The 24,643-nt window shown below is 47.0% G+C and overlaps 1 protein-coding gene across 1 annotated transcript; it reads left to right on the top strand.

Annotated features, from left to right (window-relative positions):
- The first annotated feature begins 691 nt into the window (after positions 1–691).
- NLRX1 (NLR family member X1) lies at positions 692–23,167 on the top strand. Its single transcript, XM_082200941.1, has 9 exons — positions 692–1,343; positions 8,234–8,383; positions 9,506–9,587; positions 11,102–11,199; positions 12,261–12,877; positions 13,684–15,104; positions 17,127–17,213; positions 18,823–19,074; positions 20,841–23,167. Exons 2-9 carry the CDS (start codon positions 8,260–8,262, stop codon positions 21,157–21,159), a joined length of 3,000 nt encoding a protein of 999 aa, XP_082057067.1. The 5' UTR covers positions 692–1,343; positions 8,234–8,259; the 3' UTR covers positions 21,160–23,167.
- Positions 23,168–24,643: the final 1,476 nt, after the last annotated feature.

The raw sequence follows: 24,643 nt of genomic DNA, 5'->3' as shown, positions 1-24,643 counted from the left end.
AGTGGCACCCGCCCTGTGGAATGCCCTCCCACCAGATGTCAAAGAGAAAAATAACTACCAAACTTTTAGAAGACATCTGAAGGCAGCCATGTTTAGGGAAGCTTTTAATGTTTAATAGGTTATTGCATTTTAGTGTTCTGTTGGAAGCCACCCAGTGTGGCTGGGGAAATCCAGCCAGATGGGGGGGGGCTATAAATAAATTATTATTATTATTATTATTATTATTATTATTATTATTATTATTAGGATCTGGCTGGGGAGAAGGTAGTTTTGTATGTTCCTATTTCAATCACCATTCCCCCCACAAATGCAACTGAAATTAAAATCTGCCGTGTCGTTCTTTCCATTTTCCCAAGGCCTTTACTCTTCTGTGCTAAACAGAGGTGGCTACTCAGACTGAGCAACAGCCATTTAGTATTAGCGTGAAGAACAGAACCTCCATATTCAGGGCAGAAAGCACTCTGCCCATGCTCACAGGCATAGCTGTCAACCTTCCCCTTTTTGTGGGAAATTCCCTTATTCCAGCGCCGTTTCCCGCTACTATCCCAGATTGTTAGATACCCCGTAGTCTGTCCCAGGGATAGGTGAGGCTGCTGATCCCTCATTTTCAAATCTGAAAGTTGACAGCTATGCTCAGAGGGCCACTCTTGTTTAGCATTGCTTCTCACATTCCAGGGTTCTTTGCAAACAGGTTTTGCAGCTGAACCTTCATGTAACACCCAGGAAATAAGAAGAGGGTTGCCAATGGCTTCCCAGACCCCAGCAGCATGTCTTGCACATCTGGAGAAGGTTTGGGACAGGCAGAAATCCCACAGGTGCTTGTTTCCAGCAAAGGGGATGCAGAGTCACAGGAGGGGATATCTCCACGTTTACGCAATTCTGCACAGAGGCGGCTGCATCTGAAGCAAATCCAGTGGGGCAGGAAGCAAGCCGTTCTGCCTGTGCCAGAAAACGTACACAAATGCACTCTGTGGCAATCCAGCTCCTATCTTGCTCGCCTTCTCTGCTCAATCTTCCCCTCCCTGGTTTTGTGTTTTTTCCCCCCTTCTGGAAGCTCTGCCAGCTGCGACAGAGGCGGTTTGTAAGGCCAAGTGGGAAGGGCTTTCTTTGCAGGAAGTTACGGCTGCAAATAAACTGACAAGAGGGCAGGAGCCTTCACAGAGACAAAAATAAGCCGCCGGAGAGGCGAAGAGAAGCTTGTTCTGAATGCAACGCGATCCTCCCAGAGGCCTATTGAAAAAGCAGATCAACACAGACAGACACACGGCAGGCGACAGAAAGACCCCGATGGGACAAAGGACACGGCTGCATCGGCCGTCCGCTCGGAAGATCCTTCGCCGGAGGTAAAATTTCGCGGGTGGACGGAGGGTTCACGTCAGCGCAGGGCCAACTCTGAGCCGCTTTCCTGCTCTTCTCTCTCGGAGGACTCTGGTGGCAAGGGAGGGTTGGTAAGGGAAGCAGTAAAGTTATCCCAGCTGCCCCGATTCCCTTCGATTTTTCCTTGGTAGGCGCTCAGGGGGGGCGATCACGGCAGGTGTCTTCCAGACAATCTGTTTATTGAGCATGCGTTCCGATTTGCTTCACAAAGTTTCTTTGTGGTTTTTTTCCAAAAAAAATTATTGGTTTTCCAAATTTAAAGCAAATATATCAACCAACATAAAAAGAAAACATCAAAAAGCAAGCAAGCAAACAAACATATATCCTAACTGTAAACATTCCACTTTTGTTAACATTGTTAAGTGACTTCCTCGAATCCCCGTAGCTGAGTTTTCATATTGTAGCAGTTTTCCAAAACTAGTTTCACACAAAATTTACTTAGTCCAATTAACATCTTTCTTTCTTTTCATTTAAACTTTAGTTCATGGTATTCTACAATGTCACATGTTTAAATCCTAAGCCAATTTGGTACATACAAGTAATTCAGTTTAAGTTATCTTAACATATTTAACTAAATAATCTTTGAATTTCTTCCATTCCTCTTGATACTCCTCCTTCTGGTCACGGACTCTTCCGGTCAGGTCGTCTAGCTCCGAAAAATCCATCATCTGCTTCACAAAGTTTTAGGTGTCAGCTGTTCGTTCACTATTCATTTTGATTTGTTTCCTGGCAGAGGTGCCAACTTAAACAAAATATTGGGGGGTAAGCCCTGCCCCACATAAATGATCATAAGACATGGAGCATACACACAATTTTAACAGCAATGCCCATCAACTATGGGGGGCAGGCCCCCTCAAATATTTTAGGGGGAAGCAAAGGGCCCTCGGCCCCAAAGAGGTGGCTCCTATGCTTCCTGGGAGGTTATATGATGTTGCTTCGAGCAAATGTTGTCCCACATTTTCCTTTGCCTTTCTCTGTCACTCTTCTTATTGCAAAAAGTCTGGAGCGTGGGGGGGGGCAGGTTTGTTGCACAAAAGCACCAAATTATCTTGAATTGTGCAAGCTGAATTTGCCGGTATGTAATTGAATTTCGTCAAAAGATAGCAAGAGCCTGGAAACGCCCACAGACATCAAAACAAAAAAATGTATATGGTATAATCCTGTCAGGTTTTTTTCTCCCAAGAGTAGAGGAAAGTGCAAGGTAGCTAAAATGTTAGCTCCCTATATTCCTACTCTCTATATTCCTGGAGATTTAACAAATCCCTCCCTATTGCGATATTTAAGATCAGCTCAAACCAGTGGCGTAGTGTGGGGGGTGCAGGGGGGGCGGCCTCACCGGGCGCAACATCTGGGGGTTAGGGTTAGGGGGCGCAAATCCACGGGTTAGGGGGCGCAAATCCACGGGTTAGGGGGCGCAAATTACTTGCCTTGCCCCGGGTGCTGACAACCCGCGCTACGCCACTGGCTCAAACACCTTGGCTATATTCTCTGAGCACCCAAGTTCTTCAGGCCATTATCGTTATGGGGAAATGCAGGGGTGGGTGACAGCCCCATGGAGAGAGGGGAACCCCCAGAGTCTTGCCAAAGTGTTGCTATAACTTCTTGTTTGTGCTAGCTTTGAATGGCCAGAGTTCATTCATTTCCAAGGCTATAGAGCAATCCCAAGTTATTAAGGATCACCGGCCCCATTTTGTGATACACATTAAACTGTTTCCACTGTTAACCGATTACAAATTGCACAGAAAGGTTCTGAACTTTAAAAATTTAAAAGAACACAAATGTTCTACCTAACTGAAATTTCGAGGAGAGTGAGTTACAAATGTGTTGCATCAGTGTTTTGCTTTTAATTGCCATTCAGATGTATCACTCTTTGGTCAATCTCTCTGCTGACTTTGAGGTGGGTGGGGAAGGCTGGAAGCTGGGCTGAATCTGAGCTGGGACTCAATCCAGCATGACAGAGTTCAAGTGTTTGATCAGAGTTCCAGAATTTTTTATTAAAGTTCTCACAATACAATAAAATAGCTATATCTATATATCTGCAACAAATGTTTGATCAGAGTTCAGGATACCCGAAGGCTCCTGAGCATGTACAGAGTTGATTTTCCTCTTCATGCATCAGAAACAAAACCTAAGCCAAGAATGTAGCTCTCAGAAGTCTGAACCCCAGTATCTCTCCTTTAGAAATGAACCAATAGCTTTAGATTAATTTCATGTTAAAGCTTTGTATATCCCGCTTTTCAAACACGTGTAGTAAAGCAAATCTACAATAAAACAAATTTATTGGAACAAAAAAAAGGAAAGTCAAAGATTAAATGAAGCAGTAGCAATATACCCCAGCATTAAAAATGAGAGGCTCCTCCAGATAACCCATTTATTCAGCATTCAGCATTTGTTTGAACAAAGTATGTGCAGTGGTCTTTATTGCACATCCATCCTGATTTGTTTGCAGAGGGGCTGTGCAACAATGAACATTTATCCCAATTTGCTTGTGTGTTGTTCAGCTGGGCTGAGGAACAACAGCTTACTTGTCCCTCTCCCCTTGCTGTTTGCCTTGTCTTGCTCAGCAAGGCTTGTTGGTGTGAAAACACACACATCTCAAGGTAACCAAAGAACAGCAGCAGATACAATTCCTTAGAGATAGGCCTGGATTTATAGGTAATGACAGGTATGAACAGGCACACTCTCTGATGCTTTAAAGCCTCTCAACTTAACTCTTTGATGCCTGCCATGATGGATTCAGCTGCATAACTTTAGCCAAGATTCCAGACTCTGTAGCTTGACTTAAGATGCAGTGGCTGAGCCTTGCAGTCTCTAGGATTCTGTTACCAGTTAAGCCAGGGGTAGGCAACATGAAGCCCAGGGGCTAGATGCAGCGCAATCGCCTTCTCAATCCAGGCCGTAGACGGTCCGGGAATCAGCGTGTTTTTACATAAGTAGAATGTGTCCTTTTATTTAAAATGCATCTCTGGGTTATTTGTGGGGCATAGGAATTCGTTCATTCCCTCCCCCCAAAAAAATACAGTCCGGCTCACCACATGGTCTGAGGGACGGTGGACCGGTCCATGGCTGAAAAGGTTGCTGACCCCTGAGCTAAGCTATAGCCACAGGGCTGCCAGCATGTGCTTTTGTTTTAGCTTCTCAGATGTCCACTGGCGTTTTCCCTTTAGCAGGAGGTGGTTGTACAGCAATTGTATTTTTTCTGCCTATCGATTTCTGCACATAAAAGCTACCGTTAAAAGCTCAAGAGAAGGCAAGGCTGATTTATTCCTGATCAGTTGCAAACCCCTGGACGCACATGAGGATGTAGCAGGTTCTGCAAAATTGAGCCTATTTTTGCATGCATTTGCTCGGAGAAAATCCATGCCTTCTCTCTCCCTCTTTTGCTTATTTGCGAATGATTTGCACCGTGAATTCTGAGAGCAACGTTTAAGCTGCCTGGCCTCAGAGCTCAAATTTCATTTTGTGTTTTTCCCCACTTTCTAACGGCACAATGTTCTGAGCTGGCCTCTGCACCAGGAATTGCTAAGAGCCCTTCCGTTCCAGGCAAGTTCCAGGCCACTGCGGCAAAGCCAGCTATAAATGTGTCCATCTTTGCCAGCTTGGTGATGTCCTTTAGTGAGGCCTGCTGCTTTAAGGGGAGAGGGAGGAGGAAGAGGAGGAAAGCAGATTATTTTTTCAGCTGGCTGTCAGTGACAGCAGAAAGGCACACAGCAGAGCCACAAACAGGCTGGCAGTGTGATGATGTGCAGCCACTGGAGATGACAGGGAATGAAGCGAGAAAGACCTGCTAATTCGCCCCCAAGGTGCATGTGTGAATTTTACAAGAAGGACCCCCTCTTCTATTCACCTTCTTTCCAGGTCCTCTCCTCTCCTCTGTTTCCCCCTTCCTTCCAAAGGCCTTTCTCTCTTTCTTCTCCCTGCCTTATTTACACATCTAGTGTTGCCCCTTGTGTACTACGGCTACATGCAACTTTTACATACATGTAGGCAGCAGGCGGAAGTCAACAGGTGAAGCTCATCAAATTGGGGGTCTCCCAGAATGACAATATGTAGCTTGGTCTGATGCATGTTTCCTGAAAAGTTCATTTTAGTGGGACTTGCTGTCAAGAAAGCGCACGTAAGGTTACTGGGACTAAATGTCTTGTCTGTTTTTCTTTAAAGTTATATTTTTCCTTACTTTGTAGTGGAAAAGTATAATGAACCATTTTGGGGGCTTGTGTTCAGAGGGCTGCGGAGAAGAAACAGTTGCATGGATTCTTGTAAGGTTAAAGAAAATGGAAGAGAGGAGTTGAAGGAAGCATGGAATGGGAGGTGGGAATTTGCTAAAATGAAATTTGAAAATAATCTAAACTGGGTGATGTTGTTCCCTGCACAGCCATTAGCACCTTGGGCAGTGCAACCGAATTAGCCATCCTCACAAGGTGCACTTCTAAGCCCACCCAGTCTAAAATTCAATCATACTAGCCAAGGTGTGACTATGCCAAGGAAAGATAACTAAAGATAATCCTATTAGGGCGGGGACCCACCCCACCTTGCCATGAACCAAAGGGATTGGCCAGGAGCAACACGTCACTGATCCAATCAATTTTGGAATTCGCTTTGAAGCTTTTGTCCCCCAGAGTATAAAAACCAGGCTCCTGAATCAACTCTTGGCTCCTTTTCTGCTGGGCTCCACTACCTGCCTGAAGTCCTTCTTGCTGAATTGCTTTGCCCTGGACGAAACCCCGGTGCCTAGTGCCGCGTTCTCGCCCCTGCTTTTCTTCCACTGCCTCCAGTCTCCTGCTTCCCTGGGTCTCTACTTGGTGAAGCAGAAGTCCTTGCTGTTTCCAGCCTTACTTAGGACTTTCGACAAGCTCCAGGACTCCTTCTTTGCGATTGTCCACAGGGACTGAAAAGGTACCGTTGGCTTCCTCCCCTGTTTTCTGTTTTCACAACAAATGGTAGCCTCCAAACTTGCTCCTTCTTTCCTGTCTCTGAGAATGTGTGACTGTGTGTTTAGATCTGTTTTTGGCTTCCTACCAGTAGTGAGCATGTGTCTTTTGGAAGCCACCCTCTTGCATCACCTCTTGCTCCTTCTTGGGCATGTGTAGTCAGGGAAGGGCTATGGGGCAGGTCATCTGCCTTGCATACAGAACGTCCCACATTCAGTCCCTGGCAACATCACCAGGTAGGGCTGGAGGAGAGACTTACCTGACTAAAAATCTTAGCGAGTCCCTATCAGTCAGTGTAGACCAACTTTGCCCCCACCCCCCGACCACTTGAAAATAGCTGATGGTCCCGGCAGACCACTTAATGATCTTTTCTACCTGTTGTAGCAATTGTAATGTGCTGTGCGGGATGCGGTGCAATCTCTAATTAGAATTCTATTTGTAATACAATGAATCACGGCTGGGTGATATATCGCTCTATCACCCAAAACCAGTTTGCAGTCCATATCATGATATCGGTTTCATAATATTTGACCTGGCAATATATCACAAATTGTGTGTGTGCTATGCAAAAAAATCACAATGTGGGGAAAACCGTGAGGCCAGCCAATGTTTCTCTCGACTCCTGCAGCCCCTGATAATTTTGCTGGCTCAGCTCTCTCCTGCCTCATGCAGGGAGCAGAGAACCACAAGAGCAGGCACCGGCAAAAATCACAGTGCAGGAAAAACCAGAGCCAGCCAATGCCTCTACATAGCTCCATTCTTATTTGAGACTTTGTGGTATATCAGTATATTGCGATGTTTAGCAGGTGATTATATCATGATGTTGAAAACCAGATATTGCCCAGCCCTGCAGTGAACTGCAATATAAAAGAAGCAATAAAATTACAATTAGAAACAAACACGAGTATTTAATGCAGGCTTGCTGTGGACCACAGTTTGGGGACCTCTGGCATATAATAGCTCGGTTGTTTGATTTGGTACAAGGCAACTTCCTATGTCCCTGTGGTTAGAATTAGCTAATTCTCCCAAACCATTCTCTTGAGTCGTTCCCCATAATAGAAATGTACTATTTGCTGAGCTATTCCCCACTGAAGGGTTAAATGTGTATATTTGATTCTTTTGATTCTTTCTGTGTGTGCCGTAAACAGTCTCCCCATTCTAAGATCTGTGTGAGTGCAAGTTTCTAGATAAAACCTGCTATTGCTGCTGTCTGGAGTTCCTAATTTGTAAGACTCCTAGAATGTGTGCATGTGAAACCCAGGTCTACCAAGGAGGATGGGGAGGAAACTGTAATCCTCAGATGAAGGGTGGTATATAAATTTAATAAATAATAAAATCAGAACCGTCTGTGAGACCTCTGGTTCTACCTGCCATTATCTCCCCTGCTAATCACCCCACCTTTCCCAATCTGCAGTAGACTCTGAATCGGCAAATTCAAGTTGCTCAGTTAATGTTGAATTTGCACTATTGTGCAGCAAGCGTGCTCCCCTTCCCATCCCCCAAAGGTCAGATTGTTTGCTGTAAGGAAAGTGACAGGTAATTTGCTCTGGGAGATAATGCTTGTTTGATGCAACGCTGTCTAATCTCCCCGTAATCAAATCAAGATGAATGCTCGTTAAAGAATAGCTCTCACTGCAATCAAATCATGCTAAATAGTCATTAAACAGCTTGTCTGGAAGTGACCCTACAGTATTGATGTGAGCTGTTTTGAGGAAGGGAATTATCTGAAAGAAGTGTGAGAAAAAATATATAGTATACAATAGATATAGTGACAGAGGCAGGCTTGCCCAGGAGGCCCCTGGCCTCCAAGCTATGTCTTCCTCAGTGACGAGATTTTGGCAGATCTTGATTATCAGATTCTGGGGAGCAGGGCGGTGATGGAAATTCCAGCTCTGCTTTCTGACCTTTTTACGTGTGTCTTCCAGTTGAAAGGCAGGTTCCTTCCGCCACCATGCCGTTCAGGAGATGGCCGTCCCAGGCGGGGAGCAGCTGGAGCAGGCTGAAGCAAATAGAGGCCAAGCAGAAGGCCAGCAGAGGCGTTGTAGCTTCCGCGATGCACCTGGACTCGGCGCTAGGTAAGGCAGAGTTCTGTCTCCAGGGCCCTGCTTTCAGAGTTTGGAAATGGCCGAAGTAGCAAGAGTGCCTCTGAGCATGTTTGTTCTCTGGGCAGGGTGTCTTTCCTTCCTGCGCCTTATCCTTAAAAACTCCCTTTCTCAATGCCTAGGGGGTGCAGAGGTGATGGCTCCCCTTTTGCAGAATGCTTTCCTCAGAGAAACGCACCTGGCACCATTGTTGTCTGGTTTTAGTTGCCAGACATTTTTTTAAAAATCATTTGCTCTCTCCTTTGAACCTTAATTTGGAGGGTAGCTGGTTATGTTTGTGATCTTTATATTCCACTCATCCTTTTAAGTGGGTTGGGCAGGATTTCTTTTTGTGATAGATAGATTAGATATATGATAGACAGACAGACAGACAGACAGATAGATAGATCTGCACTTTGGAGTCTTCTTTTACTGCTGTTTTTATATTTGGTTTTAACATTTTTTGTTTTCCTATTTTTATTCTGTAAGATGCTTTGAGACACTTAGGTTTAAAAAGCGATGCATAACTGTAAAAAATAATTAATGTATTAGGTAATATTGCATTAAAATATGCATATTAGGAGAAAAATTTACACTAATGCTGATGAATTTTCATGCCAACTTTTTTTAAAAAAAAATGCAAACTGATATGGAAATATAGAGAACTGAATTTAAGACTTCAAAAGTTAAAAACAGAGAAACTAAACTTCAGCCTTCCCTCTCCCTACTTTTCCTTTAAGGCTTCCCTTAAAACCCAACTGTGAAGCCCTTGACATGTCCCCTTCAACCTCATCTGCCACTGAAATTAAGCCCAAGTGCATGCTCCTTGGGGCAGAGACCTTCCTCCTTCCATATTCCTACGGACTAGAAACATGCTTTTGATTTTACACATAAGATGGGACTGAACTTGGGTCCCATTGAAATCAACAACCCGCTCATTTCAGCTAAGAGAACTAAGTTCAGCTGATTTAGTCTGGATCCAGCTACCTTACGCATGGTTCTGTGGCTTTGTTTCTCAAGTTACGTTTATAATAGGTAAATAATAAGTAATAATGTGTCAATAATATAACATAAACCAGTACTGTAATAACTTTGTCCTGGAATCTCTCCTTGAAGGCGCTGGGAACCGACTGGTCCTCAAGAGGATCCTGCATGTGGACCGGACCTTGTTCTTCTTAAGATCAGCATCTCCTGTCAGGTAAGGATGCCCTGCTGGGGTACTAAACTCTTGGCAACCTAGAACATGAGTTGAGAACCACAGGCCCAGGGTCCAAATGCAGCCCTCCAGCCTTCTCTATCTGGCCATTGGAACTTTAATCAGGCCAGGCCCCTTATATGCCCTGCTACGCATATAAGTGTTTTTGACTGGCTGGAAGGCGTCCTTGATCTCTGAGAATGCCTCTCGCTTTTCTGGACAGAGGTTAGAGAGAGCTAGCCTGCTGTTCAAAGGAGCTCTCTTTCGTTGGACTACAATGCCCAGGGTCCTTGACCACTGGCCAATCTGGCTGCTGGGGCTGATTAGAGTTAGAGTCCAACAACATCTGGTTAGCCACCCTTTCCTTGATTAGATAAAGAAGTGGTTCCCAATTAGCAAAGTACTGTGGACGCCCTGTTTTTCAAAAGCCAACCCACGAACCCCCTACTTTTGGTAGTTTTTGTTATGTGAATGGTGTCACCATACCCTCCAACATGTCCCAGTGATGTGACCTTTCTGAGAGCACGGTGCCCAAGAAATGTTCAGTTTGGGGTGCTAGAATCTTGTTCAAGACACGGATAAGGGATGGGTTATGTGGACCCCCTGGAGTCCACGGACCACCAATTGGGAACCACTGAGACAATGCAAGGGAAGCCTTTTTGAACATTCAAAAGTGTTCTATTACTTTTATACAGTCATACCTCGGCTCCCGAACGCATTGGGAGTCGAGCGTTCCGGCTCCTGAACGATCAAAAACCAGAACTATGTGTTCCAGTTTTCGAACGTTCTTTCAGAAGCTGAATGTCCAGTGGGGCTTCTGATTGGCTGCAGGTGCTTCCTGCAGCCAATTAGAAGCTGTGCTTTTGTTTCCGAATATTTTGGAAGTCAAACGGACTTCCAGAACAGATTCTGTTTGACTTCCAAGGTATGACTATCTGTCTTCCTCCATATTTACTTTTATCATCTCTTGCTACTTTGCTAGCCATAAATTGATGTTGAAATTTAGACAGAGAGTCTGTCTGCCTGCCTGTCTGTCTCTCTATCCAGACATAGGAAGCTGCCCACAATCTGTTCTTTCTGGAAACAACTGAATACATTTTTGTTTGTTTGTTTTCAAGCTCTGGAATGCATTTGTATTTGCAAAAAACAGAGCTGCCAGCCTTATAGGGGTTCTCTTTTCCTTAGCCACCTGTGTCCCAAATACCTCACATTTTCTTTTTCTTCTTTTTTTCTTTTTTTTTGAATAAACATTCACAAACTTTTTATTGATAATAATCAGTTAAATAATTTAAGGATTTATTTATTTATTTATTTATTTGTATTAAATAAATTTTATTAGTATTTTCCACACAACAACACGAAAAATATCGAAAAATAACAATACACAACACACAAAAACCAACATTCGAAAAACTAAAAAAGCAACTACAACAAAAAACAAATCCATATCTTACAAGTTAATAATATAAACACTAAAAAAAAAATACCTCACATTTTCTTTCCTCTCTCTCTTACAGGGACTTTGTCTGTCATGTGGGAGGAACCCAGGGGTTCCCATCTCAGCCAACCTCCCCCAGACCAAGCCAGCCAGCACTGAAGAATGTGCCCACCTCTGGTAAATCCACTACTTTATGTTTCCAAGGAGCGATGCTGTTGCTGATCACTAATCTGGACCAGGGAACACAACTAGATTGCCTGGCGGGGGTGGAGTGGGACATGCCTACCACTGCCATTGGGGCCTGGGTGAAAACCCTTCGTGGTTTTCTCTTTTTAGCCGTGCACAAGAGATTTATGCAATTCTGCAATTACATTCAGACGTGCAATTTAATATTGAGGTGTACACATGAGCAGCTTGGGAACCTTCGCTTTGGTTATTTTTAAGTTTTAAAAGCAGGTTTCTATTTCTGATGAATAAGAAGGGATGCTTGAAAGCTGGGCTGGAGAGCCTTTTCTGGCTGGGGGCGGGGGCAGATCTTAATCTCTCCAACCCCTGACGGGTTGGTTCCGACAAACGACTAGGGATGCCATAGTGACGTCAGGTGATGCTGTGCTTTGAAGCCCCGCTTGTCAGGACTTCAAAGCACAGCGCAGGGCTTTCAAACAGCCTTTTGTAAACATCTCATGGTGATCCTTTGGTTTACAGATTCTTTGAAGTTAAGGGGCAACAAAGGACTTTCAGACATCCACGTGCTGCTCTTTGAACCTCCAAAAATCAGAAAAGAGCAGTGGAGGAATGTTAGCAAAGGGCTGATTGAAAGTCTTTCCCCTAACATCATTGTGCTGCTTCTTAATCCCCTGAAATTTGGAGGTTTAAAAAGCAGTGCAGAGCTGTTTGGGAAACGGCTTTCAAACAGCCCTTTGAACAGTGGAAACTGCTTTTTCCTGCATGAGCAAATAGGAATGTGGCTTGCTCCAGCAAAGGAACAAACTGTGCGCTTACCCATACATTGTGTGTGGCTAACAGGGAGGATGTGTAAACATCCCGCAAGCAAGTCAGGATGAATGCAGAAGGAATGTTCATTGACTTGCAACCTCTCTGCAAACAAATCAAAATGAATGCTCGATAAACCCTGGATCTAATCTAACCTCTCTATAAGAGTTGTGCTAACAAATCGGAACCAATGTGTAATAAATAGGTCACCCAGGAGCCCTAACTCTCACTTTTCTCCTCCGCAGAAGCCATCCAGAAACACCGCAAAAACCTCTCTGACTGGTTCCGCCAGCAGCCAAATGAGGAGCGTCAGTTTGGCCCGTCGTTCTCACTAGACACAACCCACGTGGACCCCGTGATTCGGGAGAGCTCCCTGGAGGAGATCCTGAAGCCTTCTCCTGAGATGACCATCCAGAACCAGCTGCAGGCCTCCCGTAGCCACACCATTGGCCTCCAGAACCTCTTTGACGTGGACGCCTGCGGGAATCAGGTGAAGAACGTGGTCCTCTATGGCACGGTGGGCACCGGGAAGAGCACCCTTATCAAGAAGATGGTGATGGACTGGTGTCACGGCCGCCTCCCGCGCTTTGAGCTGCTCATCCCATTCTCCTGTGAGGACCTTTCCCAGGGCAGCGCACCCATCTCCTTGCGGCGCATGATCACCAAGAAATACCTTCATCTCCGGGAGCTGGTGCCCACGTTGGGTTCCAGCCACCTCAAGGTGCTCTTCATCCTCAATGGCCTGGACCGCCTCAATCTAGACTTCCGCCTGGCACACACAGAACTCTGTTGCGACCCCAACGAGCCGATTCCTCCATCTGCCATTGTGGTCAACCTGCTGAGGAAGTACATGATGCCAGAGGTTTGTGTTCAGGGGAGATTGTTCTTTATATATTTAGAGCCTTTGAACCCATTGTTTCACCCAGACACTTCCCAGAGTGTCAATTAAACAAGACAGACCCTGCCCGTGAGCTTACAGTCTAAAACATACACAGCACACAAGGAAAAGGGGGAGGGAAGAGGGGGGAAATCGGAACTCAGGCACCAATTCTTACTTAAACAATTGTTCTTATAATGACTGGCTGGCACAGTTCAGAGGCAGGAGGCATCCGATGGGGTTTGATGCCTTCGGCAAAGCTGATGGATTGAGCTCAGCTTCCCATCTTTCATGCTGGAGGAACGGGCGGCTCCCTGAGTGAGACCGCTCGCTTCTTTCCCTTGAGATCCACAAATGGTAGGTGCTTAGAGAGAGAATCAGCAGCAGAATGCAGTCGTCTTCAGCAAACAAAAACCCATTTAATGGTGGTCCATTAAATTAGAATACAGCTGAGGAGCCTGTGGCCCTCCATATGTTGTCCAACTCCCTTCATCCCTGACCATTGACCATGCTGGTGGCCAAGGCAGCTGGAAGTTGAAGTCCTACACATCTGGAGTGCCAGAGGTTCCCCATTCTCTGGCATAGACAATTCTGAGCTGGATAGATCAATGGTCTGATTCAGAACCCAGGGGTAGAAAACTACCATTACGTTCTCAACGGACAGTCAGTGTCAACAATACTGAGCTAGATGGAAGAGTGTTCTGCCTTGGTATTAGGTAGCTCCCTAGGTTCTATGTCTTGTCTTCTGACCTTGGATTTCATTGACCAAGCCATGTCTCCTGTCTCTCCAGGCGAGCATCATCATCACCACACGGCCCTCGGCGGTGCGCCGCATCCCCAGCAAGTTCGTGGGCCGCTACGTCGAGGTCTGTGGCTTCTCCGACATCAACCTCCAGAAGCTCTACTTCCATTTGCGCCTGCGTAGGCCTGAGTGTCTCGGGGCCTCTGGCCCTCCAACGGCGGAGGAGGCAAACGAGCAGGACAACTTGGTGGAGATGCTGTCCAGGAACTTGGAGCGGCACAACCAGATTGCGGCCGCCTGCTTCCTGCCATCCTACTGCTGGCTGGTTTGCACCACATTGCACTTCCTTTACTTCACCAAGTCAGTGCCCCCCACTCAAACCCTCACCGGGATCTACACCAGCTTCCTGCGGCTCAACTTCAGCGGGGAGGTGCTGGACAGCACGGACCCCTCTGACATCTCCATGATGAAATACGTGTCCAAAACAGTGGGCAAGCTGGCCTACAAGGGGGTGATGTCCCGGCAGACCTCCTTCTCGGAAGAGGACCTGCACCGCTGCTTTGAGCTGGAGATGAAGACAGAGAGTGAGCTCAACCTCCTGAATGTTTTCCGCAGAGACGTCTTCAGCTTCTTCCTGACGCCCAGCGTGCAGTCGGGCAAGGAGCACACCTTTGTCTTCACCATCCCTGCCATGCAGGAGTACCTGGCGGCCCTCTACGTGGTCCTGGGCGAGAAGAAGACCCTGGGGCAACGGGTGGGCAAGGAGGTCTCTGAGATCATTGGCAAGGTGAGTGAAGATGTGACTGTGGTCCTCAGCATCGTCTCCAAAGTCTTGCCTCTGCGCGTCCTGCCAGTGCTCTTCAGCCTCATCAAGGTCTTCCCCCGCTACTTCGGCCGGTTCACCAGCAAGGACCGCGACACCATTGCTCGCACCATGGCAGTGGAGATGTTCAAGGAGGAGGACTACTTCAACGACGACGTGTTGGACCAGATCAACTTCAGCATCCTCGGGGTGGAAGGTCCCATGCGCCACCCAGACGAGGCTTCGGATGACGAGGTCTTTGAGCTCTTCCCCATCTTCATGGGAGGGCTGCTGTCACGGCGCAACCGGGCCATCCTGGACCAGCTGGGCTGCTCCATCAAGAACCTGGCAGCCTTTGAGATCGCCAAGGCCATGAAGAAGACGGTCATCCGCAACAGCCGCAAGGGCTTGCCGCCGTCCGAGCTCATGGACTACCTCTTCTTCCTGCACGAGTTCCAAAATGAACGCTTCACAGCTGAGGCCGTCCAGTCCTTGAGGACCATCAACCTCTCCTCTGTCAAGATGACCCCTCTCAAGTGCTCCGTCGTGGCATCTGTCGTGGGCACCACCAGTCATGAAGTGGAGGAGCTGAACTTGGCCTCTTGCCACCTCGACATCAACAGCCTGAAGATTCTCTTCCCCGTCTTGCTGCGGTGCAAAAAACTCCAGTGAGTGTTGGTTGGTTTATTGAATTTACATCCTGCCTTTCCTCCCCAAGGAACCCAAAAAGACAATTTAGAAACAAAAGCACAGCAAAAACATTTCTAAAATAGTTTAGAACTTTCTATACTAAACTTTGCTGACCTTTAAAGCCCTAAATAGCCTCGGCTAAGTATACCTGAAGGAGCGTCTCCACCCCCATCATGCAGCCTGGACACTGAGGGCCTTCTGGTGGTTCCCTCACTGCGAGAAGTGAGGTTACATGGAACCAGGCAGATGGCCTTCTTGGGGGTGGCACCCGCCCTGCGAAATGCCCTCCCATCAGATGTCAAGGAAATAAACAATTATCTTTTAGAAGACATCTGAAGGCAGCCCTGCTTAGGGAACTTTTTAATGTTTGATGTTTTATCGTGTTTTTAATATTTTGTTAGAAGTCGCCCAGAGTGGCTGGGGAAACCCAGCCAGATGGGCAGGGTATAAATAATAAATAATTATTAAAGCAATTACAGTTAGAAACACACTTCCCATCTAATAATATTGAGATTCCAGGAACAGTATTCTTCAGCCAACCAAATGCCTGGGTAAGCAGGAATGTTTTCAAATTCCTCCTGAAAGTTAATAATGATGGAGGCAGGTGTGTCCCAGTAGGGAGGGCATTCCACAACCGGGGAACCACCACTAAAAAGGCCCCGCTGTGAGTCAGTACCAACTGGGCACATCCCCGTGTTGGCACAACCAAAGAAGCCCCCCTCTTCTGATCACAGGGTCTGAGATGGTTGGATTATGTATTCTCTCCAATGTTGCCCTAAGGAGAATTGTTATGTCAGGGCAAGGATTTAAGTTTGCCCAATGGAACTTGCCCTTCTCTCCCCACACATGTCCTGTATCCTCCCCTATATATGCTCTGAAGGGCTGGAGGGACCCCTAGAACTGATTTTGCAGGGCATGAGTGGGGGGGAGGGGGGAGGGGAAAAACTTGTTGCTCAAGCATAAATCTTTGCATGGATGGAGTGAGTTAGTTAGATACCGCCCAGAATGTTCCAGAGTGACTTAGCACTTTGTTCACAAGCTCACATGACCAAGCTGTTGCTCAAAGACAAACTCAGGTTGTAGAAACATAGGAAGCTCCTTTGTACCGTCCAGCCCAGTATCTTTGACTTGCAAAAGCTCGTCAGAAAGAGAACAGTTTCCCAACCCTTGCTTCTTGCCATCTTGGAAATTGGCGATGGCAGATTTTCTGCCTCTGGGCTATGGAGGACCCCTTTTGCACTCCAGATTCCACCAGGCACCAGGAAGAACACCCACTGAGTAGACCTAAAGAAATAAATAGCCATGGCTCCTTGCTTTCAGCGGGTCTGCTCTGAGTAAGACTTAGCTGGGTACAGTCCCATGCCCTAACAATACGTCAGGTTCGTTGTAATGTGTCTTCCCACTGCAAGGTCACCACAGGCGACCAGGAATTTCATGCAGGCAAACGCATGGAATTTCATGCAGGCTGCCAGAGGAGGAATGGACTGCCCCATTACTCCTCCATTAGCCCACCTGGGAGAAGCCCACAAAAAGGATTTTCCCCCAAGCTTTGAATCACAGCCCTCCAGATGTCCCTATTTTCCAGGGATGTCCCTGATTTAGAGAAGCCGTCCCGGTTTCTGATTTCATCTCAAAATGTCACACTTTTCCTTAGGATGTCCCTATTTTCATTGTAGAAATGTTGGATGGTATGGAGTTATCTGACCCCTGAGCCGTCTGGAGGCAAACCTGTATACAGAATATTTTTTAAAAAGTTGAATGTTTGATTATGCTTTTATATATGTTGGAAGCTGCCCAGAGTGGCTGGGGTAACCCAGAAAGATGGGTGGGGTATAAATAGTAAAATTATCATTGTGGAATGAGACGTCCCTATTTTCATTGGAGAAATGTCAGAGGATATGCATTCTTGCCTTTCACCAGAGGGTGGCAAACTGTGATTAGGAAGGGAAAAGAGGAAGGAAAAAAGCAAACTGATTTTCTGTGTTTGTGTCTACCCTCAGCTTGCAGCTCAACAGCCTGGGGCCAGAAGCATGCAAGGAGATCAGGGACCTGCTGTTGCACGAGAAATGTGGTGTGAATACCCTAAGGTGAGTGTGAACAGGGAGACTGCAAGTCCCACAGAGAGGAGAGGGTGCACTCTGTCCCTAAATCTCTCCCAACCCCAACCCCCCCCCCCAACAGTTTGGTAGAGCAAAACAAAAGGAATTCTCATCCAAATAAAAGCTGGAGAATCAGATGATGATGATGATTAATTCTATCCAACCTTTAGTAAGGAAACCCAGAGCAGCAGAAAACACACTATAAAATAATATCCTTTTTTTAAAAAAGTGTTTTGTTGTCTCCAGTGCTTGTCGTGGGCCTGACTGAGGTGCATTAATTTCAATGAGTCTACTCTTGAGTAGAGCTGAGATAGATACAGGCCAACTCTGGATGTCAACATCCCCTCTACACCTTTCAGTTTGACCCCCGCAATCAAGCCACGAATAAAATTTATTAAATTAAATAAGTAAATAAATTTCCCACAGTGTCCAGGTGGTCATGGGGTCAAAGTGCATTGTGGGACATCAGTAGAGCAGCCAGATTCTGCTACCTCCTCACCGCAGCTCTGAACCAGCTGCTCTTGTTAACTTTTAAAGAATAGGCAAGAGGTTCTCCATATGGTTCTCCTGCAGTCAAGTGTCTAGTCAACTTTGTCTCTTGGAATCCAGGATGAAACACCTACACCCGTTTACTCAGAGTAAATGCCACTGAGTTTTCGCTGGGATTGCCTTCCCACTCAGTGTGCAGAGCAACACAGACTTAACCTCTTTAACGGACCTAGCTTGGTCTAACGGTCTCATCTCAAACTACTGCTTTCTTGGTCTGCCATAGTCAAAATAAAAAAAATTCCTTCCAGTAGCACCTTAAAGACCAACTAAGTTAGTTCTTGGTATGAGCTTTCGTGTGCTGAAGAAGTATCTGAAGAAGTGTGCATGCACACGAAAGCTCATACCAAGAACTAACTTAGTTGGTCTTTAAGGTGCTACTGGAAGGAATTTTTTTATTTTGACTACTGCTTTCTGACAGTTTCAGCAGCACAGAATTGATTTGTCAAACTGTCTACCTCCTTGCATCTACCCTTTGAAGCAGATTATAGGGAACCTTGATTTCCCATCCAATGAATTCCTGCGTGTCTCCCACTCAGCGAGTCCTGGGCCGTATTCCAAGGCATGCCCACCCATTACAAGCAAGAGGGATGGCAAACCTGTCAGACTTCATTGCAAACCTGCATGAACAGGGCCCCGGCCCTATCGTTGAGTAGGGGGAGGCAGTGGCTTCAGCAGGCTCTTCCTCTGTGGGCAGCTCTTCCCGCTGTCTTTCCACTGGGGCATGTTTTGCTGTTGGTTTAGGAAACTTAACAAGAAACTATTTCCAGTCCCAAAGGTGCTTGAATTGAGATACTCAGAGTGCTCCTTTCAAAGTCACAAAGGTGCCCAGAGAGCCTGCATGATAAATATATGATGAATAAATTAGGGCAAAAAATAAAACTTCTGGAAAACCCACTTTGGAAATGACTGTTTTAGACCGCGGGTAGGAAATGTGACAATTATTCATCCTCAAACAGCTGAACACTGTTGGTGGACCCTATCTGTAGGGTCACAACCTTGGCTAACCCAACTTTCACCGTTTGCTCTTCTTCATTTTTGCCACTTGCAGGCTGGCGGACAACCCCCTGACAGAGCAGGGTGCCCAGTACCTCGCTGAAGGCCTTGCTGGCAACACCTCTTTGACCCACCTGTCGCTGCTGCACACCTCGTTGGGGAACCGGGGCGTGGAGGTGATCACCCAGCACTTGCCGCAAAACCAGCACCTGCAGGAACTCGACGTTGCCTACAATTCGGTGTCCGACGCAACTGCCCTCGCTCTGGTGGAGGAGGCCAAGAGGCACGCCACTCTGGAAACGGTCCAGTAAGTCTCAGCATCCTTTTCTGCCACTTCCTAGCTTAATATACTTATGTACGCAGGCACAGAGGCAAGGGAATAAGCTCCTGGGTAGCTAATGATTTTCCGCAGGGGGCATACCGTATTTTTCGCCCTATAAGACGCACTTTTCCCCCTCCAAAAATGAAGGGGAAATGTGGGTGCGTCTTATGGGGCGAATGCAGGCTTTCGCTGAAGCCTGGAGAGCTAGAGCGGTAGGTGCGCACCGACCCCTCTCGCTCTCCAGGCTTCGCGGACCTCTCGGCAAGCAGCATGAACGCTCCCGCTGCTTGGGGAGAGTTGCCTCCATGCCGAAGCCTGCGCGCGCTGATCTCAGCGCGTCCAGGCTTCGCGGATCTCTCCTCAAGCAGCGGGAACCCTCCCGCTGCTTGGGGAGAGTTGCCGGCATCCCAAAGCCTGCGCACGCTGATCTCAGCACGTCCAGGCTTCTCGGATCTCTCCTCAAGCAGCGGGAACGCTCCCGCTGCTTGGGGAGAGTTGCCGGCATGCCGAAGCCTGCGCGTGCTGATCTCAGCACGTCCAGGCTTCGCGGATCTCTCCTCAAGCAGCGGGAGCCACCGCTGGGCTCCCACGGCTTGCAGAGAGCTGCCTGTTTGGGGGCTGGGGTCGGGGGAAGCTCGGGCTGCCCCAGCCCCGCGCCTGGGGGGAAATAATTTTTTCCCCTTTATTTCCCCCCCAAAAAACTAGGTGCGTCTTATGGGACGGTGCGTCCTATAGGGCGAAAAATACGGTACTTTGAACAGTCTGCTCAGCCAATGCCTTGGCCAAAAGATCTTAGGTTCCATCATCCATTACTAGGGATGGGGGAGGCATCCAATTCAGTTCTCATTTAAAGGTGAACTTACTGAATTTGCACCTTCTGGTGCAGTACATGAGCTGAAATGCAGACATCCTTTATAGAATTGTAGAGTTGGAAGGGTCATGTTGTCCAACTTCCTTTGAAATCCAGAGTTCTCTGAATTTTGCAGTGTGGCTGTCTAGCAGAGCAGCGTGTAGAAAAATTAATATTGTAGGGTAAAGTTTGCCTAAAAATAACATTTCTACTGATGAACATAGCATGGTGATATGCTTTATATTAGGGGAAAATGCTTTGCAACGATGTGCTTTTAGACAAAGGTGCATACAAACATTTATATTAGGAGAAATTTGCAATAAAATGTGCCGTGAATTTGCAACTTTAAAAATCCCAAACTTTTTATTTTTTTGGGGGGGGGGGGACAGGATAAGTGGCTGTAGCTTTTTTAATGGTGGTGGGGATTTCCTTTCCCAAATTTGTCAGGCTTTGACGCACATTTGTGTTCTAGCTAACTGCCTAAGTCTGGGTCCATGCATGTGGGTGGGAGAAAAGACTGCACCACTTTGGACTGCAGGTGAGGGGGGCACTGCTTTTGGATACTTGTCTGGTTTATTTTTATTTTTTTGCCATTTTCCTGCATATAGAAAGCTAATATCTCAAAGTGAGAGGTTATAGCCCTTTGCCTGCTGAGCTGGCTTTCTATTTGCAGGGACGTTTCAACATAAATAGTTGTTCAGAAACGTGGCTCTCTCCCTCCCTCTACCTCTTGTGGGCTGAAATGGTGCAGCCCATTCCAGAACTCCACCCTGTTAGCACCACATTCTGCTGCCGGCATTGGTTACTGCCTCAACATGGCGGCTCCTCCAATTGGCTGTTTCTTCTTGGGCACAGAGGCCTTTCCCGCCTTCTTCAGCTTTCCCCCTTTCCTTCCCTCTAGCTTGTACTTCAACGAGATCAGCGAGGAAGGCAAGCAGGCCCTCCATGCGCTGCGCAAGGAACGCGACGGCATCAAGGTGCTCATCTTCCTGACGATGGGGGCCGACGTCTCCGACTACTGGGCCGTCATCCTGAACGTAGTACAGAAGAACTTGCCCGTCTGGGACCGCGACCGGGTGCGGCAGCACCTCGGCCTGCTCCTGGAGGACTTGCGGTGCAGCCGCCGGGAGACGGCCAATCCTTGGAAGAAGGCCAAGTTCATCCGCGTGGAGAACGAAGTCAAGCGGATGCTGGGAGACCTTCAGCAGGGCACTTCCTAGTGCCCCACTCCTGCTGGAGGCTCCTGGAAAAAGGCAAACGCCAGGGGATAGTGTTGAGCCGCAGGGTGGGTACAAACAAGCCGTTGCACAGCAGATTCATCCGGGTTGAGCGACTGCCTTCATGCCTTGCCTTGTGAGCTTCCTGGAGCCTCCTGATTGGCCGCTGTAGGATACAGGATGCTGGGCTACATAGACCTTTGGTCTATTCCAACAGGGATCTTCTGGTGTTCTTATGAGCAACAGCCAAGCAGGGCTGCTGCCTTCATGCCCTGCCTGGGAGCTTCCTGGAGCCATCTGATTGGCCACTGTGAGAAGAAGTTTCTGGGCTACATGGACCTTTGGCCTGTTCCGACAGGGATCTTCTGATGTTCTTAGGAGCCTGGCTTCCTTCCCAGTTCCTTCACAATGCATGTGGCAGATATAATACCACCATTCAAACTCTGATTCCATGGTTGCGTCTCCCACATCTCTCTCATATTTTGGATAAGCTGCGTGCCTTAATATAGACCGTATTTTTCTGTGTATAAGACGATGCTTTTTGCTAAAAAAAAAGGCAAAAATTGGGTGTCGTCTTATACACGGATAGTGAATGCAGAGGGAGGACATGTGATTAATGGTGGCATCAAGCAGGAGATTGACAGCGGCAATTTGGCGAGTGATTGGTGGCTGCGGCAAGTGGGGAGGGGCTGTTGGTGGCAGCGAGCGGGCAGACAATTGGCGGCTGCAGCGACATGTGCGATCGGCAATGGCTGTGTTAAGCGATCAGCAGTGGTGGGCAGGCAGGCAGGTGAGCTATTGGCGGAAGTGACCTCACCCCCCCAAAAAAAAAGTTAAACAATTAAATTTCATAATTTTGGGTTAAAAAAATTAGGGGTCGTCTTATACATGAGGGCGTCTTATACACAGAAAAATACGGTATATATGTATTTCATCTATGCATATTCATTTAAATGTTTATTTGCTACCTTATTGGCGTTTCGTTTTTAATTCAGTAATGTTTGTGATGTCACAGGCAGATGCCAATCTGTTCTGTGCAGTGTTGCCGAAAAGCTGCAGAACTGATTTTTACCCAGAGCTTGATCGCCCGGAAGAGAAAACTGAACAGCATGCAGTGGGTCAATTCCAGACCGATCCCACTCTCCAGTAAGATATTGCTTATAGATACAGACCCTGTGGGAGCCAGGGAACCCTCTTTCTGACTGCTCAGCAAAGGGAGGTGATGCTGAATGAAACTGTTCTCAGCATCCCCACCTGCTATGCATATGAGGTGCTGATTTCCAGGGAAAGGCAGGCTGAGGACCACAGTGAGCTGTGCACTGGCAAAGCTGGCTTTTGTGTGATCAAAGTGAAGGGGTGCTTCTGTGTTGCCTTAAGGAACACAGCCTTCCAAGTGACCCTGCTTCTCTCTAACCTCTGCCATCAATTCTAAACACAAATACCTCATGAGCCATGCTTCCTTTCCCGCAGTGGAGCAGCTCAGCTTTTCGAAGATTCACAACTTCACACATGGAATCCGCCAGTCGTTTTTGGGGCCAAGGACTAAAATGGTTCGCTTTTATCACTGAGGTCTAGCAGCACGCAGAATCTGGTAGTTCATAGCCCTGCTGGGCTTCTTCCCTTTGCTTGCTGCGGCTGTCCTATAGCTATGCAGTGTGTGAGTCATTCCCACCCGCTGTCTCCCTAGCGATTGGATTGATTCTTTTGAAGAATCAGAAAAGGAGCAAATGCCTTGGCTCTGTTGTTCATCTCAGGCCAAGCTTCTAGGCTGGGGTTCGGATTGTGTCCTTGGGGGGTGGAAGCAGCAAACATGAAAAAGGGCTGAGATGGGTTTTTGTGGAGTGGGGGGCTCTTATTTGTTATGTTTGTTTCTGTAAATTACTTTGAGTTCGCTTTCCTGTGAGGGAAGCAACTAGTAATTATTATTATTATTATTATTATTATTATTATTATTCACAGTCGTTCTGCCATTGTGCCTCCTTAAAAATAAAAGCACTTTGTTTCAACAGAACACATCTGGTTCCTGTGCCTCCTTTTGATACTGTCATCAAAAAATTCTAAATAGGTTTTTGGGGGTTGGGGGGGTTTGCTTTATCTGCCGGTATGGAGTCCAGCTGCTATGGGGTGAGAGCTGGTTAGACAGACAAAAGGAAGTTCTATTTCGCACAACACATAATGAGCTGGCGGACCTCAATACCGCAAGACGCAGGAATGGCTAGTGGCCAGAACAGCTTTTCAAGGGGGGTGAGGTTATGGCAGACAGGAACCAGCAGCTCTTCGCTATGAAAGCAACAGAGAGCCTCCAAAGCCAAAGGCAATATACCTTGGAATTGACTGGGGATTAAAAAAAAAAGTCTGTATTATGAGTTTTCAGGAAACATCTGGTTGAGCATTGAAGGAAATGGGATGCTGTATTAGGTAGTTCAGGTGTGGGGGACTACAACTCCCATCAGCCCGAGAAAGCATGGCCCATGACTAGGGGTGTTGGGAGTTGTAGTTCAGCAACATCTGGAGGCCCAAAGGTTCCCCTGAGCTGGACTTTTGCAAGACTGCCCTTGTGCATACGTTCACTCAAGAAGTAAGTGTCACTTTGTTCGGTGGGGTTTACTCCCATGTAAGTATCCGTAGAGGGACGCGGGTGGTGCTGTGGGTTAAACCACAGAGCCTAGGACTTGTCGATCAGAAGGTCGGCAGTTCGAATCCCTGCAACGGGTTGAGCTCCCGTTGCTTGGTCCCTGCTCCTGCCAACCTAGCAGTTCAAAAGCACGTCAAAGTGCAAGTAGATAAATAGGTACCGCTCCGGCAGGAAGGTAAATGGCGTTTCCATTCGCTGCTCTGGTTCGCCAGAAGCGGCTTAGTCATGCTGGCCACATGACCCGGAAGCTGTACACTGGCTCCCTCGGCCAATAAAGTGAGATGAGCGCCGCAACCCCAGAGTCGGTCACGAAAGGACATAATGGTCAGGGGTCCCTTTACCTTTACCTTTAAGTATCCGTAGGAAAGTAGCCTCATTTGTTTAAACTTAAATTCCCCACCCCAATCCTATTGGGCTCCAGGCAGTAAAAAGATCTAAAAGCTTTCTTCATTAAAATAAAATAAAATTCAAGCAATTCTTTCAATTCTTTTAATCCCCTCTTGTTAAAAAATGGTAAAAAGTAAACAACAGGATGTGAAATTATAATATTAATCTATGCTATAAAGCAACTGTAAGCTAAAGATCTGGAAATCTGCAAGGGAAATGAAACCTGACCTGGAACAAGTTGATTGTTGCTTATATATTTTACTAATCACACTCAGTCACAGCCCTATCAAAAGGCCTGGGTGGCGCACGATCAATGTGTAATGGTAAAAAACAAAGAAACAAAACCAGGTCCTCTGAGCATGTGCTGAGTGCTCATCCTTTGCTACACATATGGCTTGCAGAACTAGAGGTATTTGCTTTATTGGCATCCCCCAGATAATTAAGCATCGTTGGTGGCCTATCTAT

The sequence above is a fragment of the Podarcis vaucheri genome (genome assembly GCF_965113315.1).
Source record: "Podarcis vaucheri genome assembly, chromosome: 15".
Taxonomy (NCBI): domain Eukaryota; kingdom Metazoa; phylum Chordata; class Lepidosauria; order Squamata; family Lacertidae; genus Podarcis; species Podarcis vaucheri.
This window is presented reverse-complemented; position numbering and strand designations above follow the sequence as displayed.